Source organism: Venturia canescens, chromosome 5 (genome assembly GCF_019457755.1).
Source record: "Venturia canescens isolate UGA chromosome 5, ASM1945775v1, whole genome shotgun sequence".
Classification (NCBI taxonomy): domain Eukaryota; kingdom Metazoa; phylum Arthropoda; class Insecta; order Hymenoptera; family Ichneumonidae; genus Venturia; species Venturia canescens.
Window position 1 is genome coordinate 6,903,371 of NC_057425.1, and position 11,569 is coordinate 6,914,939.

Consider the following 11,569-nt stretch of genomic DNA (forward strand, 5'->3'; position numbering starts at 1 on the left):
TGCTATTCATGTGAGAAAAAAATTTTGGGGTCAATCTGATCCCAGATGCACACTAAGGGTTAATATTACAAAACATCAAGTCTGTCATTCCATTGTTCCATTGAAGATGGTGCTCGAATTTTTCTATCGTTTTGCCTAGAGAAATAAATTTGCTTGATTTTAATCGATTCAAATACAATTTGAAGTATTAAGGAGGGTGGCTAGCGACGATACAATGTTGCCGTGCTAAACCATGTTAAATACATTTAAAATTTCAAAATGATAAGAATTAATAAAATTTGGTGAACATATTCTTTAGTGCCAAATTTCACAATACAAAATTTTTAAGATTTTTCTTCTGTACAGTTTTCGAGTAAATGATCACTAAAGTTCACGTGTATAAGCATAGCGTTTCCATATATATAGGTATACATTCCGGGCATAAGAAATTGCTTTAATGCGTAATTACTCGATAACTAAGCAGAAGAGAATTTTGAAAAAAATTGTGTCTTCGCACTTGATGCTGAAGAACATTATCACCAAATTTGATCAATTTCTTATGATTTTGACGTATGTAGCCACCCTCCTTAAAGCGTATCATGATTTTTCTTTACGTTTGGTCTTCTAAATAATCTATAAAAGCCATTCGGGTTGTTATAGAAACTTTGTATTTTATCTGAGCGAAATTGTTTTTCATTGGAGTCCATTCAATGGACGATCATCGTTTGGAATACATTCACACCTTACCCTAATCATTTCTTAAATATATCAAAAAAAAACTAAGATAATTAGAAAACTATTTGGGTCTTGGTTTGTTGGGTAATTTGTTGCCTCCTTGACTGCCACCACCTCGGCCAAGCGGTGCAGGACCCCGACCACCACGTCCTCCAAATGTGCCTATTAAAAAAATTACAAAATTACGATAATCAATATAGTCTATGACAAAACAAACATAAAATTAGTCAGATTTTGCAAAGGTGTGTGTAAAAATTGATTAACATAAAATTATTCAGACCTCTTCCGCCTCCTCTTCCTCCTCGCTGATTTTGTCCACCCCTGCCTTTCATTTCCCCTCGGCCTCGTGACTTCATTTGAACATCTTCCTTCACCATATCAATAACTTCATCCGGTATACGAAGATATTTGATAGTACTGCCTCGAATGTAACATTCCGGCATCCTCCAGAATTTGTCACCATCCTATTACAAAATGTACATTAATCAAATGAAATAAATAACATTTATTCACTGTTTTTTTCTCTTTCAATAAAGAAAAAGAATCATTTACAAAGAAACTGATTTAAAAAAGTTCACAAACAAGAGGATTGAAAGTTGAAGAAACTCACTCTTGATGTGCAGATAACCTCCCTAAGATTGATGTTCATCCAATTGTCGCAACTGACTAAATGTCCGTTGTACGTTTCACCATTTTTGAGCTCAACGAGCTAAAATAAAAAGAAAAACTAGATATTATTCAATTTTTACGAAATTTTCAAAGAAACGTTTTATAGACGTTTTGAGGTTATAAACTTACCATAGGATGATTCTGTGCTGTTCTGAGTAGTGAAAGTGGCAACTGCAAGTATATTAAAAAGACTTTATTAATTACGACCTCAAATATTATATTGTTGCTCTATAAAGAGGTTTTTACCATTTTTAAACGGTTGGAAACACTTTGAACCCGGTGAAATATCGTAAATTAACGACGCGTGTAAGTGTCCAAACGCACAGTTGGCACAGTACACAAACGACGCTACTGAAAAATCAGCTGGTTTCTAGTTTGTGTTCCAGACTCAAACGTGATTCTAACCTCTCCGGCTTATTTTTTAAGGCCAAATAATTTGTAATATATCAATGTAACGATAATGTTGCATAACAGCAGAAGAGCGACCCGTTCTTTGTTGTCGAAATACGTTATTTTATCGTCCTACGACTCAACAAATTGTGTCAATAATTTTCGAGTATGTAACGGTGAAATTGTGAGGTTATGTTCGCAAACATGAAACTCTCATGATTATTTTTTTTAGGTCGAGACAATCGCCAAAAAAATTTCCAAGTTTTACAGTCAAGATGCTGCACAAGCAAAATTTGAGGCCACCAACGATGTATTGCCAGTTAACAAGTTTGTCAAAAGAAGTCACACTTGTGGTGAACTCTGCGCATCAAATGTGGGAATGGAAGTGCAACTGTGTGGCTGGATGGAATATCAGAGAATGGGAAAATTTATTACTCTAAGAGACGCTTATGGGTCTACCCAGTTAATTATCCCAATAGAAGTAAGTGAAATAACATTTGTTTGACACAAAAGTATTCATCATTTTTTTTTATTTGTATATCTAATTTTCCACTTGCAATAACAGCCCATCACACGCAAGTGTAGTATACGTTTTAACCAGCTTTTCTTCACTAAGTGTATTTATTTTTAAATAAACGTATACTTCTCTTCAGCATTTTTTTATCATATTAGTTACTGTCTGATATTTTAATTTTGAATGATGAAAAATTATTGTTCCAAGGAATTCTGTAGGTTAATGGGAGACAAAGAGAGCTTAACTACTCAGTTCATAGTTATAAAAATCTCATATACGCTTTCATGAAACATGATTGTCATTAATCACAGTAGCCTTCTTAGAAGATATTGCATTCCTCACCTTCTAGGAAGAAAACATAAATAATAAATTTTACTGGATCCTATTTGTTGGCAATTCTAAGAATGTTTTCATTACTTTATCCAGAAACAAGAAATTACAGATGTGATAAAAAAACTCACATTTGAAAGTGTGTTGTGTGTCACTGGCCGTGTTGTACCAAGACCTCCAGGCATGGAAAATAAAAATATGAAAACTGGATCAATTGAAGTACAGGTCGAATCACTCGAAGTTCTGAACAAGTCCTTGCCTCAGCTTCCTTTCAACATAAGACATTTCAATGTCGCAAAAGAATCCCTACAGATGCAATATCGTTATCTCACTCTACGTTTTCCAGACATGCAAAGAAATCTACGAATGAGATCTCGAGTTACAAACAAAATGCGAGAATATCTGGTGGATCATTGTGGTTTTATTGATGTAGAAACACCAACGCTCTTCCGAAGAACTCCTGGAGTAAGTTTGCCAAGAATATTCCCATGTAAACATTCACAAAATAAAAAAATAGAAGTGATAAACATTGAGAAGAATGAATATTCACCAGGGAGCCCAAGAGTTTATTGTTCCCACTCAGCATCGTGGGAAATTTTATTCGCTGGTGCAGAGTCCTCAGCAGTTCAAACAATTATTGATGATCGGCGGTATTGACAAATATTTCCAAATTGCACGCTGCTACAGAGACGAAGGCGCGAGAAATGACCGTCAACCTGAATTCACACAACTTGATATAGAAATGTCTTTTTGTGATCGTGAAAGTATTATGAGCCTCGTTGAAGGGTTAGTATCATATTGTTGGCCTTCAGATGAATTCGAACCAGTTAAATTACCAATTCCCCAAATCACCTTCGAAGAAGCATACGAAATTTATGGCTCTGAACAACCGGACCTGAGAATACCTTATAGAGTAAGTCATGTTTTTACTTAAGGGAGGTCATTTTTTCATCTTTGAAAGTAGGGATTGTTACGATTTGGTATTTTTTCAATCTCGTTTTGCATTCGTTGAACTATTTCTATACCTTTTAACACAGATTCACAATGTCACAGAATTTTTCAATGATACTGCAAACGACCCTGATTACCAAACTTATGCCATGTCATTTCCATCTGCTAAGGTAAGTTTAATCAACACAAAAGTGAAACTTTGTGCATCACCCTGAAATACTCAATTGTTTATTTCTTCTAATTGCGCTACCAAATCTTGTTTTATTTGTTAATTTTTGCAATGTTTTTTTTCATAAGATGACATAAGAGAACATGGAAACTGATTCAAGTATTCGATGCCCCTAATTTTGCTGTTTGCGACAGGCTCATTTAACAACTTCGACGAAAAAGAAACTGTGTCAGATCAGAGACCAAAATTTCACCAAAGTTAATCTCATAGACATGAAAATCGTGGGTGATACGTGGAAAACGAAACTGGATAAATTAATGTCGAACGAGGGAGTCCTGCAACTGGAAAAAACATTAAATATAAAAAATGATGATGTTCTGTTCATTACAAGAGGGAAGAAACAGGATGCGGTGAGCTTAAAAAGTGAAAATGAAATAACTTTTCCATGTTTTGTGAACATAATTTTCTCTCCTGATTCAGAGAACTTTATTAGGAAAAATTCGTCACGAATTTGCCAATGTAATGGAAAGCAACGGTCACGAAGTACGTTCGAAAAGTTTCGAATTTTTGTGGGTTCTCGATTTTCCATTATTTTACAAAGATGACGATGGAAATCTTGGATCTACGCATCATCCATTCACACAACCGCATCCTGAAGATTTCCACCTTCTCGAAACTGATCCTCTGAAGGTAATTAACATAGGAATAATAAACACTCTGTATCATTCATTTTCATTCGTTACACGAGGTTAAGTTCCCCACTCAAGTCGAATCGTTTGACATTTGTCGACATTTGATTGGAGATTGAGAAAAAAACTCTTTTCAGGTTCGTGGTTTGCATTACGATTTAGTTTTGAATGGTTCTGAAATCGCAGGAGGTTCGATAAGAATCCATAACGCCGATTTTCAAAAGCGTATATTGGAAATGTTGCAAATCGATCAATCACAGATGAAGCATTTGACAGATGCATTGGCGAGTGGAGCGCCCCCTCACGGCGGAATAGCTTTCGGTTTGTTTGTTTTTCGAAGAAACGTTTATTAATTGAAAAAAAGTACGTATAAGTGAAAAAAATACGATTTTAGGATTGGACCGCCTGATTTCGCTAATCTGTGGTACACCGAGCATACGAAACGTAATCGCGTTTCCAAAAACGATGGAAGGACGTGATTTGATGTCGGGAGCCCCGGTCGAGATATCCAACGAAGAGAAACGTTTATACCATTTGTAAACGTTATAACTGAAAATGTAAAATCTTAGTGACGAAAAGAAAAAAAAATAATTTGATATCGGTTCGCAAATTTTGCTTCGTAGTCCAAAAATTTTCATTCCCGTACGATGAATTTTCAGTAAATGCCCAAGTCCGCGACGAAGGAAGAAGAATCGAGAGACGTATCGTCAAAATATTTGCTCCGAGAGTCCGTCACATTGAAGAGTTGAAAAAACAGGTACGTAAAAAAAGTTATAAACGCAAATGTATATAAAAATGGTGTGTGTGTTTTATTCGAACAGTAAACATTCCTTGGAATTTTATTTTCTTCCTCTCATTCGTTTGCATCACTGTTTGCTTTGTTACCAAAATTTACAAAAAAAAAAAAAAAATGATGAAAATTACAATATTTAGATTGAATCACTCGGATTCAATCGTTTCGGTGTGCGCGTGACAAATTTTTGGTTTTCGTCTTTTGTTGTCCCGTTTAACTTTGCGCGCGCATGTTGTGTTCCGTTTCACATTTACACGGCCACAAAATCGTGTGAACTGTGTTGTGGTTACGTGACCACACAAGAAAAACATTGAAATCACATGCACAGACTCGCTCGCATCTCGTACAATATTTAACGGATTTCTGTATAGTCAAAAATATCGCGTTCGGATCGTAGTCCTAACTGACCGAGAGATGAGTTAGAGTGAAGGGCAGGAAATCGTCCATAACCGCGTTATGCATAATGCACGAGGCTCGAGATGACGAAAAAAACTTGAAGATCCGAATTTCACAGTTTTGGATTAGTGTAACGACAAAATTCGACGAGTTATATAAACACAAAGGCGAGACTTTTTACAAAACATTAATTTACAAACTCATTTTATTTTCATTATTTTTCAATATCGCAATTATAACCTCCACGTATATTGGAAGAACTCGACAAATTATTAACGAGGGTACGAGACGTGCCTCGTTTGAGCGATAAAAAAGACAAAACACTGAAACCTCCTCCAATTTGACACTACCAGTAAAAAAAAACCCATTTAAATAATTACAGCACTGTTTTTGAATAAATATGAGAAAAAAGACTGAAGTTTTCGGAAAATAATGTTGAAAAATGAGGGAGGTAAAATTGTCAAAATATTGTCAATAATGCGAGATTTAACGGCTAATGCGAACACGCCCCAGCGTAATCCTAGCATGGCTTGGGAGGAAAAAACTTGTTGTATCTTCGTCATTAGGTAAACTTCCGGTCAGAAAAACGTATCTGACAACCGCAAAACTCGAATATGAGAGAGAAAGAAAAATGCAAACGCATCACACACTGTTTCTTTTCGTTATCATCGTGTTGTTTTTTTTTCTTTATATTTTATAAAAAATACTATTTTACAGAAACACATTCATTCTCACCACTCGCTCATACATACAGGCGCACGCATATCTCAGTATAACTACATTTTTTCATTTTTTTTTCCCACCAATTTTTTTCTTTTTCGTGCCTCACAGACACGCGCGTACGCACACACGGACATAGATATGCTGTGGCATCTAAAACATCCACGTGGAGCATACACCTTCACAAATACCACATAATTTATATTTATATATAAATACATATATATTAATGTGAAATATATATATAAATATATATAAATATAAAAATATATATAAATTACAGTATTCTCTCGTATACAATAATGCACACGTGAATCCATTAACCGTCCATACAAACGCGCTTTTTTTCTCCACGAATCACAAAAACGTTCAAGCGTTAGTGAACGAACGACAAAAGATTAAATTTCGTACTCGTAGTCATTTACCTAACAGCAATGACAATTTTTGTTGTTATCGTGGTTTCTTTTTCTTCTTTCCAATATTAATATATAGTAATGGTGTGTGTGCCGTATTTTATTTACAAAATGGGAGAGAGTTCGGATACGAGAGCAGAGTTTCGCTTATCGTGTTCAATGTACATAGGTGGATTATTGAAAAAAAGAAGAAACCAAGGAAAAAAAATTCAACTAAAAAATAAAGGTAAGAAGCATGCTCTCCATTTCGCCGCGGGGAAGCATCCGAGAAAGCGTGTTGTATTACGAGTTTTATGAAGTTTTTACGCTAAATATGCACATCGCATAGACAATTATACATATATTTGTGGGTGTTGTCATTCGAAGAATCAAGGAAGCATAAATTCGTGTCCCGAATTTGTATGTATGTATGTATGTATGGGTGTGTGTGTGTGTGTGTGGATGTTTTTAGGTTATAGAGGATGCGTAATACGACAAGCTCATCAAGGATTTTATGTTCGGTGGGTCCTCCTTGAGGAATATATTTCTTTTGCTGCTTCTACCTTTGTTTTATCTCGTTTCTTTACGATCGAGCGGTTATAACCTCCCTGCCATTTGCGCGAACGTGTTGGTCTGGCGTTGAAAATAAAAAATAAAATAATATAGAAAACGGTAATAGCGATAAATCGTATGTCTCGTAGTGGCGATGGGTTTTCATGGATCCAAATATGTCAAGAATAAAAAATGTCAACATGTTTGAAATCTCGGAGATTCTAACCGATCCTCGGCCAAATGTTGATACATTTTTTTTTCCACATATTTGTATACATTAACCTGTGAACACGTTATTATTTCGTAAGTAATATTAGAATCATAGGAGTTACAGTACTTGGAAATTATACCATACAATGCTAAACGCAGGTACGACAAGGATGAAGAGAAAAAAAAACGTACTATGTACACGGTTGTGATACGACACATCTGAATACTAACGGTATTTTAGAGAAACAAAACAAAATGGAAAAAAGTACGAACGTAACCTCGAACGTGACAAAATTACGCGCTAGCAAATTGTGACGCGATGGAGGAACAAGATTTTTACACTGTCGTGTGTCCTTGTGAGAGTGCTTTTTTTTTCTTTGAGACGAATAACAATAGTCACGTTCATCGTGGCTATAAAACAAAACCATGATAAGTCACAAACGAGGGTGATACCGTGCGAATTTGTATAAACAGTTTGGAAGTCATGTTGAGAGAAAAACCTGTCAGTTTGAAAAACAAAGAGACGATGCATTGTCAGTCCATTTTGATTTTTTTTCCATTCATTTTGCAAATGCAAAATCGTGGAAATTGTTGATCATTCGGTATTTTATATTCGTGTTATAGAATTTTCTTTCTACTACGATTGGTAAACGAGAATTGTTTTGGAAATACACAATCGTGAAAAGTGAGACGATCTTTCAATATTTTGTATTCCATTTATAATAGAATTTTTCTTTCTACTACGATAAGCTAATGAATTTTCTAATGCGCGAATTCTTCGCACAAATAGTCGTCTGACTTTGTCGATTATTCTCAACGAATCATCTCTATTTGTATCGTTATTTTTTTTCTCCATTTTTCTCGCATATCACCACCCTCGTTAGCGGCCCGTAATAACCGAGACAGAAAACAGGAAAGAGAAGACAAATTCAGACACGTAACAACGTCTGAATACTTTCCTGTTTTCTTATCTCGGGTCTTCGGTCCTTTGGACTACTGCCGATAATTCTCGATGGAAACACCGCGAGGCAAAGTAGAAAGAAAAAAAAGGAAAATATACAAACGCGCTGTTCGAACAGCGATTTAACGAGTTTTCAAATACAGTCGCGGGTCATCACTGTTTCAACGATCGCTCACGTCGTTAGTGTCCTCGCCCTTTTTGTTTGTTTTTCGTTTTATTTTCTTTCTTCTACTTCTTCTTCTTCTTCTTCTTCTTCTTCTAGCCGCGTTGCTTTTTTCTTTTATTCTCTTATCTCTTTCCGGTCGAGTTGAGAGGTGGTGCCGTTGTCCCGTAAAATCATAAGGGCGCTCTTCAATGGAGCGCGAATTGTGTGTCGATGGTTAGGAAGCCCTCTCGTTGTCTGGATAAAATAGTTTCGTACAGTTTCACACGCACATATATTATGTATCGACGTATATTAATGTGTTTTGACACGTGTGATATAATTTATACGTGAAATTGTATGCAGTATATTGGTAAATGCAATTTGTAAAGGGTATTTAATTTTTTCCCTGTGGATTAGTCACTTTGGTAGAAATTTCTCTACCTCGTAAATTAGAATCCTTCGTTTATTGTGTAGCGTTTTATGTTGGAGCCTCGTAATTTCACTTCCAATATTTTCTCTTCCGTTATCATGTAGCTCAAATTGCAAAAACACGCGAGCTGTGCGACGACGAGCTAAGATTTTTCAGTTCTCGTTGTTTTGCAGCAGTTTTAGTGTTTTCCGACTATGATGCTGGAAATGAATTCGAGTTGTATTGTTTGCCTCGAGCTAGCTTTTCCTTTTTCTTATGATGACTACAGGAAACTAACCCACGGTTGGTCGATAATTCCAGTATTTTATTTCTCCGCTGACACTGTTTAGTTTTCATTAATTTTATTTAGGAATTTCGTATTCTTTCCCCATGTCTGGGATTAACATCAAAAACTCCGCTATCCGCTGTATCAGCCTCGTTATTCGAGTTTCTGAGTACACGATAACGTTCCAATGATTTTCCCATCGCTGTGGCGACGCATTGTCAATTAGCGGTGGTCAGGAATTTACGCAGTGTCCTCAACGGTCGGCAGCCAAAATGCCATATTTGTGCATGCGGATGCGAGCATCATATATTTTGGATTGAATTGTATACACTGAACCGGGGCCGGATGGTCCCCGTTGAGAACACAAACTTTGTAGCCAGTATCCGCGTTCCAAATGTGTACTCGACCATCGGTGGAGCCACTGAAGACAAATTGGGAGTCCGGACTGAAACTTGCTTCTATCGCTATGCCCTTGTTATTGAGGTAACCGGTGAACGTTTGTAACGGCGTGCCATGGAAAGCATCAATGAGACGAATTATACTGCCATTGGTGGAGATGAGAATGGTCTTTCCGTCCTTGCTGAATTTCAAGCCTGTCCAATCGCATTCTTTTTCTTGTGACAGCGCGAAAGTGACAAAAGGGCCCTTGTCAAAGCTGCGCAAGTCGTAGAGTTTTATACATTCGGAATTGACACCGGCAGCAAAAATGAGTCCTTCCGGATCATAAGCAGCGACAGGACGTCCGGAAACGTTCATAACACCATGACAATTGGGTGATCTGAGGTCCCAAAGTCTCAGGGTTTTGTCCATTGAGCCGGACAAAAATGTGTCTTCCACAGGACTTATGCATAGGGAAACAACCTTTTTCGTGTGTCCAGGAAAATATCTAATGTACTTGTTGTCGTGTAAACTCAAATATCTAATCGTATCGTCGACCTTGGTGCTGCTGTGTATAGCAGTGTTTTTAGCATGGGTAAAGTGTATGAGATCGACTCCGTATTTCTTCGAATTGACCGTTCTCATTTGCGTGCCCTTCTCACAATCGTATATCACTATTTGATCGTCCTCCGAGCATGATATTAACGTATCGCCACTCGTTGAAAAATCGATGCTGTTTATGCGGTCGGAATTCTCCCGAAATACTTTCGCCACTTTGAAACTCCGCACCACGTGGTCTACGAGCTTCATGATGAATGGAGAGGTGGTAGAGGATTGAGGAAAAAAAATTCGCGATTGTCGCGAAATTTTTCTTCCTTTTCCCGCCCTCGAGTTTCCTCTCCCGCGGTACTTGTGCTGTCTTTACTGTGTGACGTTGACCCGTCTTTTGTTTGAACTTATTCGTGCCGGTTAACAGTAACGTATTTCGAGGCGTGTTAGAGGCTCGAATGTTTCTTGAGAAAACGTATATATATGTATAATATATTGCGAAGACTTCCCGTTCAAGAGGATCTCGTAATTATTTGTCTCTCTCTTTCTCTGTCTCTGTATATATGTCTCTGCCTCTCTTTCTCGCGTTCTATCACTCTACAAATCCATCCGTCTCCGGCAGCCTGCGGACACGCTAGGCTCACGGAAAGACGAGAGTTCTCACTCTCGCGCTAATAAACAGACCGATAAATAACCCTCGCGATCTCCTTCCAATTGTCCTGAGTTTATTGTCCTTGATGAATCAACGAATCAAGGAAAATGGAGGGAGAAAATAATAATGCGAGGGTGAAAAAACCCTTGGGTTTAGCGTCGAGGGCCCACCCCCTCCCTCCGCGGATCGTTGTTATACCGGCCTTGTATATCCAACGCTATTTTCCCCCCTCCGTGTATATACTTTGGTAATAATCCTCGCGCGTTTCCAGTCGAATATGCCGAACGATATTTATTCTCGATTAATTCTCCGAACTTACTCAACACCGGATACGATCCTTATTTTCGATGTAATGCAAAAAAACAATCGTTTTCTCTCTCTGCCTCGAGGCCAAAACGCGATGCCGTCTGCAAAATTGTCTGATCGAAACCCGGACCACGCACACGAATGTCTCTCTCGTCGTCCACCGCCAATTCTGCCAACTGCTCTCAATTTTTAAACTACCTTCACGTATTGGACGTGGCTACAGACGCCATTGCATTTTTTACAATCCGTGACTCAAGGTAGCAATCTACATTAACGATATTCGTTAAAATTACGTCAAAACGAAATGTAGCGGGAACGGATCATTCCATTTCAAAATTCGCGCCAAATTCAAACTCAATTTTCATATTGATACGCAAAAAGAATTCTTGCTTCA

At 37.4% G+C, this 11,569-nt stretch overlaps 4 protein-coding genes across 5 annotated transcripts in view; 2 read left to right on the forward strand and 2 right to left on the reverse strand.

The window, feature by feature from the left end:
- Positions 1-624: 624 nt before the first annotated feature.
- Positions 625-1,767, reverse strand: LOC122410843 (U6 snRNA-associated Sm-like protein LSm4). The gene is made up of 5 exons (XM_043419290.1): positions 1,630-1,767; positions 1,513-1,554; positions 1,325-1,423; positions 995-1,178; positions 625-876 (listed from the first exon to the last, which is right to left on the reverse strand). Exons 1-5 carry the CDS (start codon positions 1,630-1,632, stop codon positions 776-778), a joined length of 429 nt encoding a protein of 142 aa, XP_043275225.1. The 5' UTR covers positions 1,633-1,767; the 3' UTR covers positions 625-775.
- AspRS-m (aspartyl-tRNA synthetase, mitochondrial) lies at positions 1,717-5,188 on the forward strand. Of its 2 annotated transcripts, XM_043419277.1 has the most exons (10): positions 1,717-1,939; positions 2,006-2,254; positions 2,714-3,082; positions 3,171-3,530; positions 3,655-3,738; positions 3,932-4,147; positions 4,218-4,427; positions 4,564-4,747; positions 4,821-4,983; positions 5,086-5,188. In XM_043419277.1, the coding sequence occupies exons 1-9, from the start codon at positions 1,844-1,846 to the stop codon at positions 4,964-4,966; spliced, it is 1,914 nt and encodes a 637-aa protein (XP_043275212.1). In that variant the 5' UTR covers positions 1,717-1,843; the 3' UTR covers positions 4,967-4,983; positions 5,086-5,188. The 2 variants fall into 2 exon arrangements, with proteins under 2 accessions (XP_043275212.1, XP_043275211.1); XM_043419276.1 differs by lacking the exon at positions 5,086-5,188 and having other exon boundaries at positions 4,821-5,036.
- The window catches only part of LOC122410837 (mitochondrial ribosome-associated GTPase 2), a 28,777-nt gene continuing 22,213 nt past the window's right edge, over positions 5,006-11,569 (forward strand). The window contains exon 1 of the mRNA XM_043419284.1: positions 5,006-5,183. The gene's annotated coding sequence lies outside the window, so the exon portion shown is untranslated. The remainder of the gene's footprint in view (positions 5,184-11,569) is intronic.
- Wdr82 (WD repeat domain 82) lies at positions 5,213-11,360 on the reverse strand. Its single transcript, XM_043419285.1, has 2 exons — positions 9,037-11,360; positions 5,213-8,850 (listed from the first exon to the last, which is right to left on the reverse strand). The coding sequence occupies exon 1, from the start codon at positions 10,476-10,478 to the stop codon at positions 9,531-9,533; it is 948 nt and encodes a 315-aa protein (XP_043275220.1). The 5' UTR covers positions 10,479-11,360; the 3' UTR covers positions 5,213-8,850; positions 9,037-9,530.

What these genes read in the sequence shown, in the direction of transcription:
- LOC122410843 (XM_043419290.1), bottom strand. An exon ending in AGGTTATCTGCACATCAAGA is followed by an intron (nt 1,179 to 1,324) that starts GTGAGTTTCTTC and finishes ATTTTGTAATAG; the next exon opens with GATGGTGACAAATTCTGGAG. An exon ending in AGGAAGAGGAGGCGGAAGAG is followed by an intron (nt 877 to 994) that starts GTCTGAATAATT and finishes TTTTTTTAATAG; the next exon opens with GCACATTTGGAGGACGTGGT.
- AspRS-m (XM_043419277.1), top strand. Translation starts at nt 1,844, where the DNA reads ATGTTGCATAACAGCAGAAGAGCGACCCGTTCTTTGTTGTCGAAATAC. An exon ending in ACCTGAGAATACCTTATAGA is followed by an intron (nt 3,531 to 3,654) that starts GTAAGTCATGTT and finishes CTTTTAACACAG; the next exon opens with ATTCACAATGTCACAGAATT. An exon ending in TCGAAACTGATCCTCTGAAG is followed by an intron (nt 4,428 to 4,563) that starts GTAATTAACATA and finishes AACTCTTTTCAG; the next exon opens with GTTCGTGGTTTGCATTACGA.
- Wdr82 (XM_043419285.1), bottom strand. Translation starts at nt 10,478, where the DNA reads ATGAAGCTCGTAGACCACGTGGTGCGGAGTTTCAAAGTGGCGAAAGTA.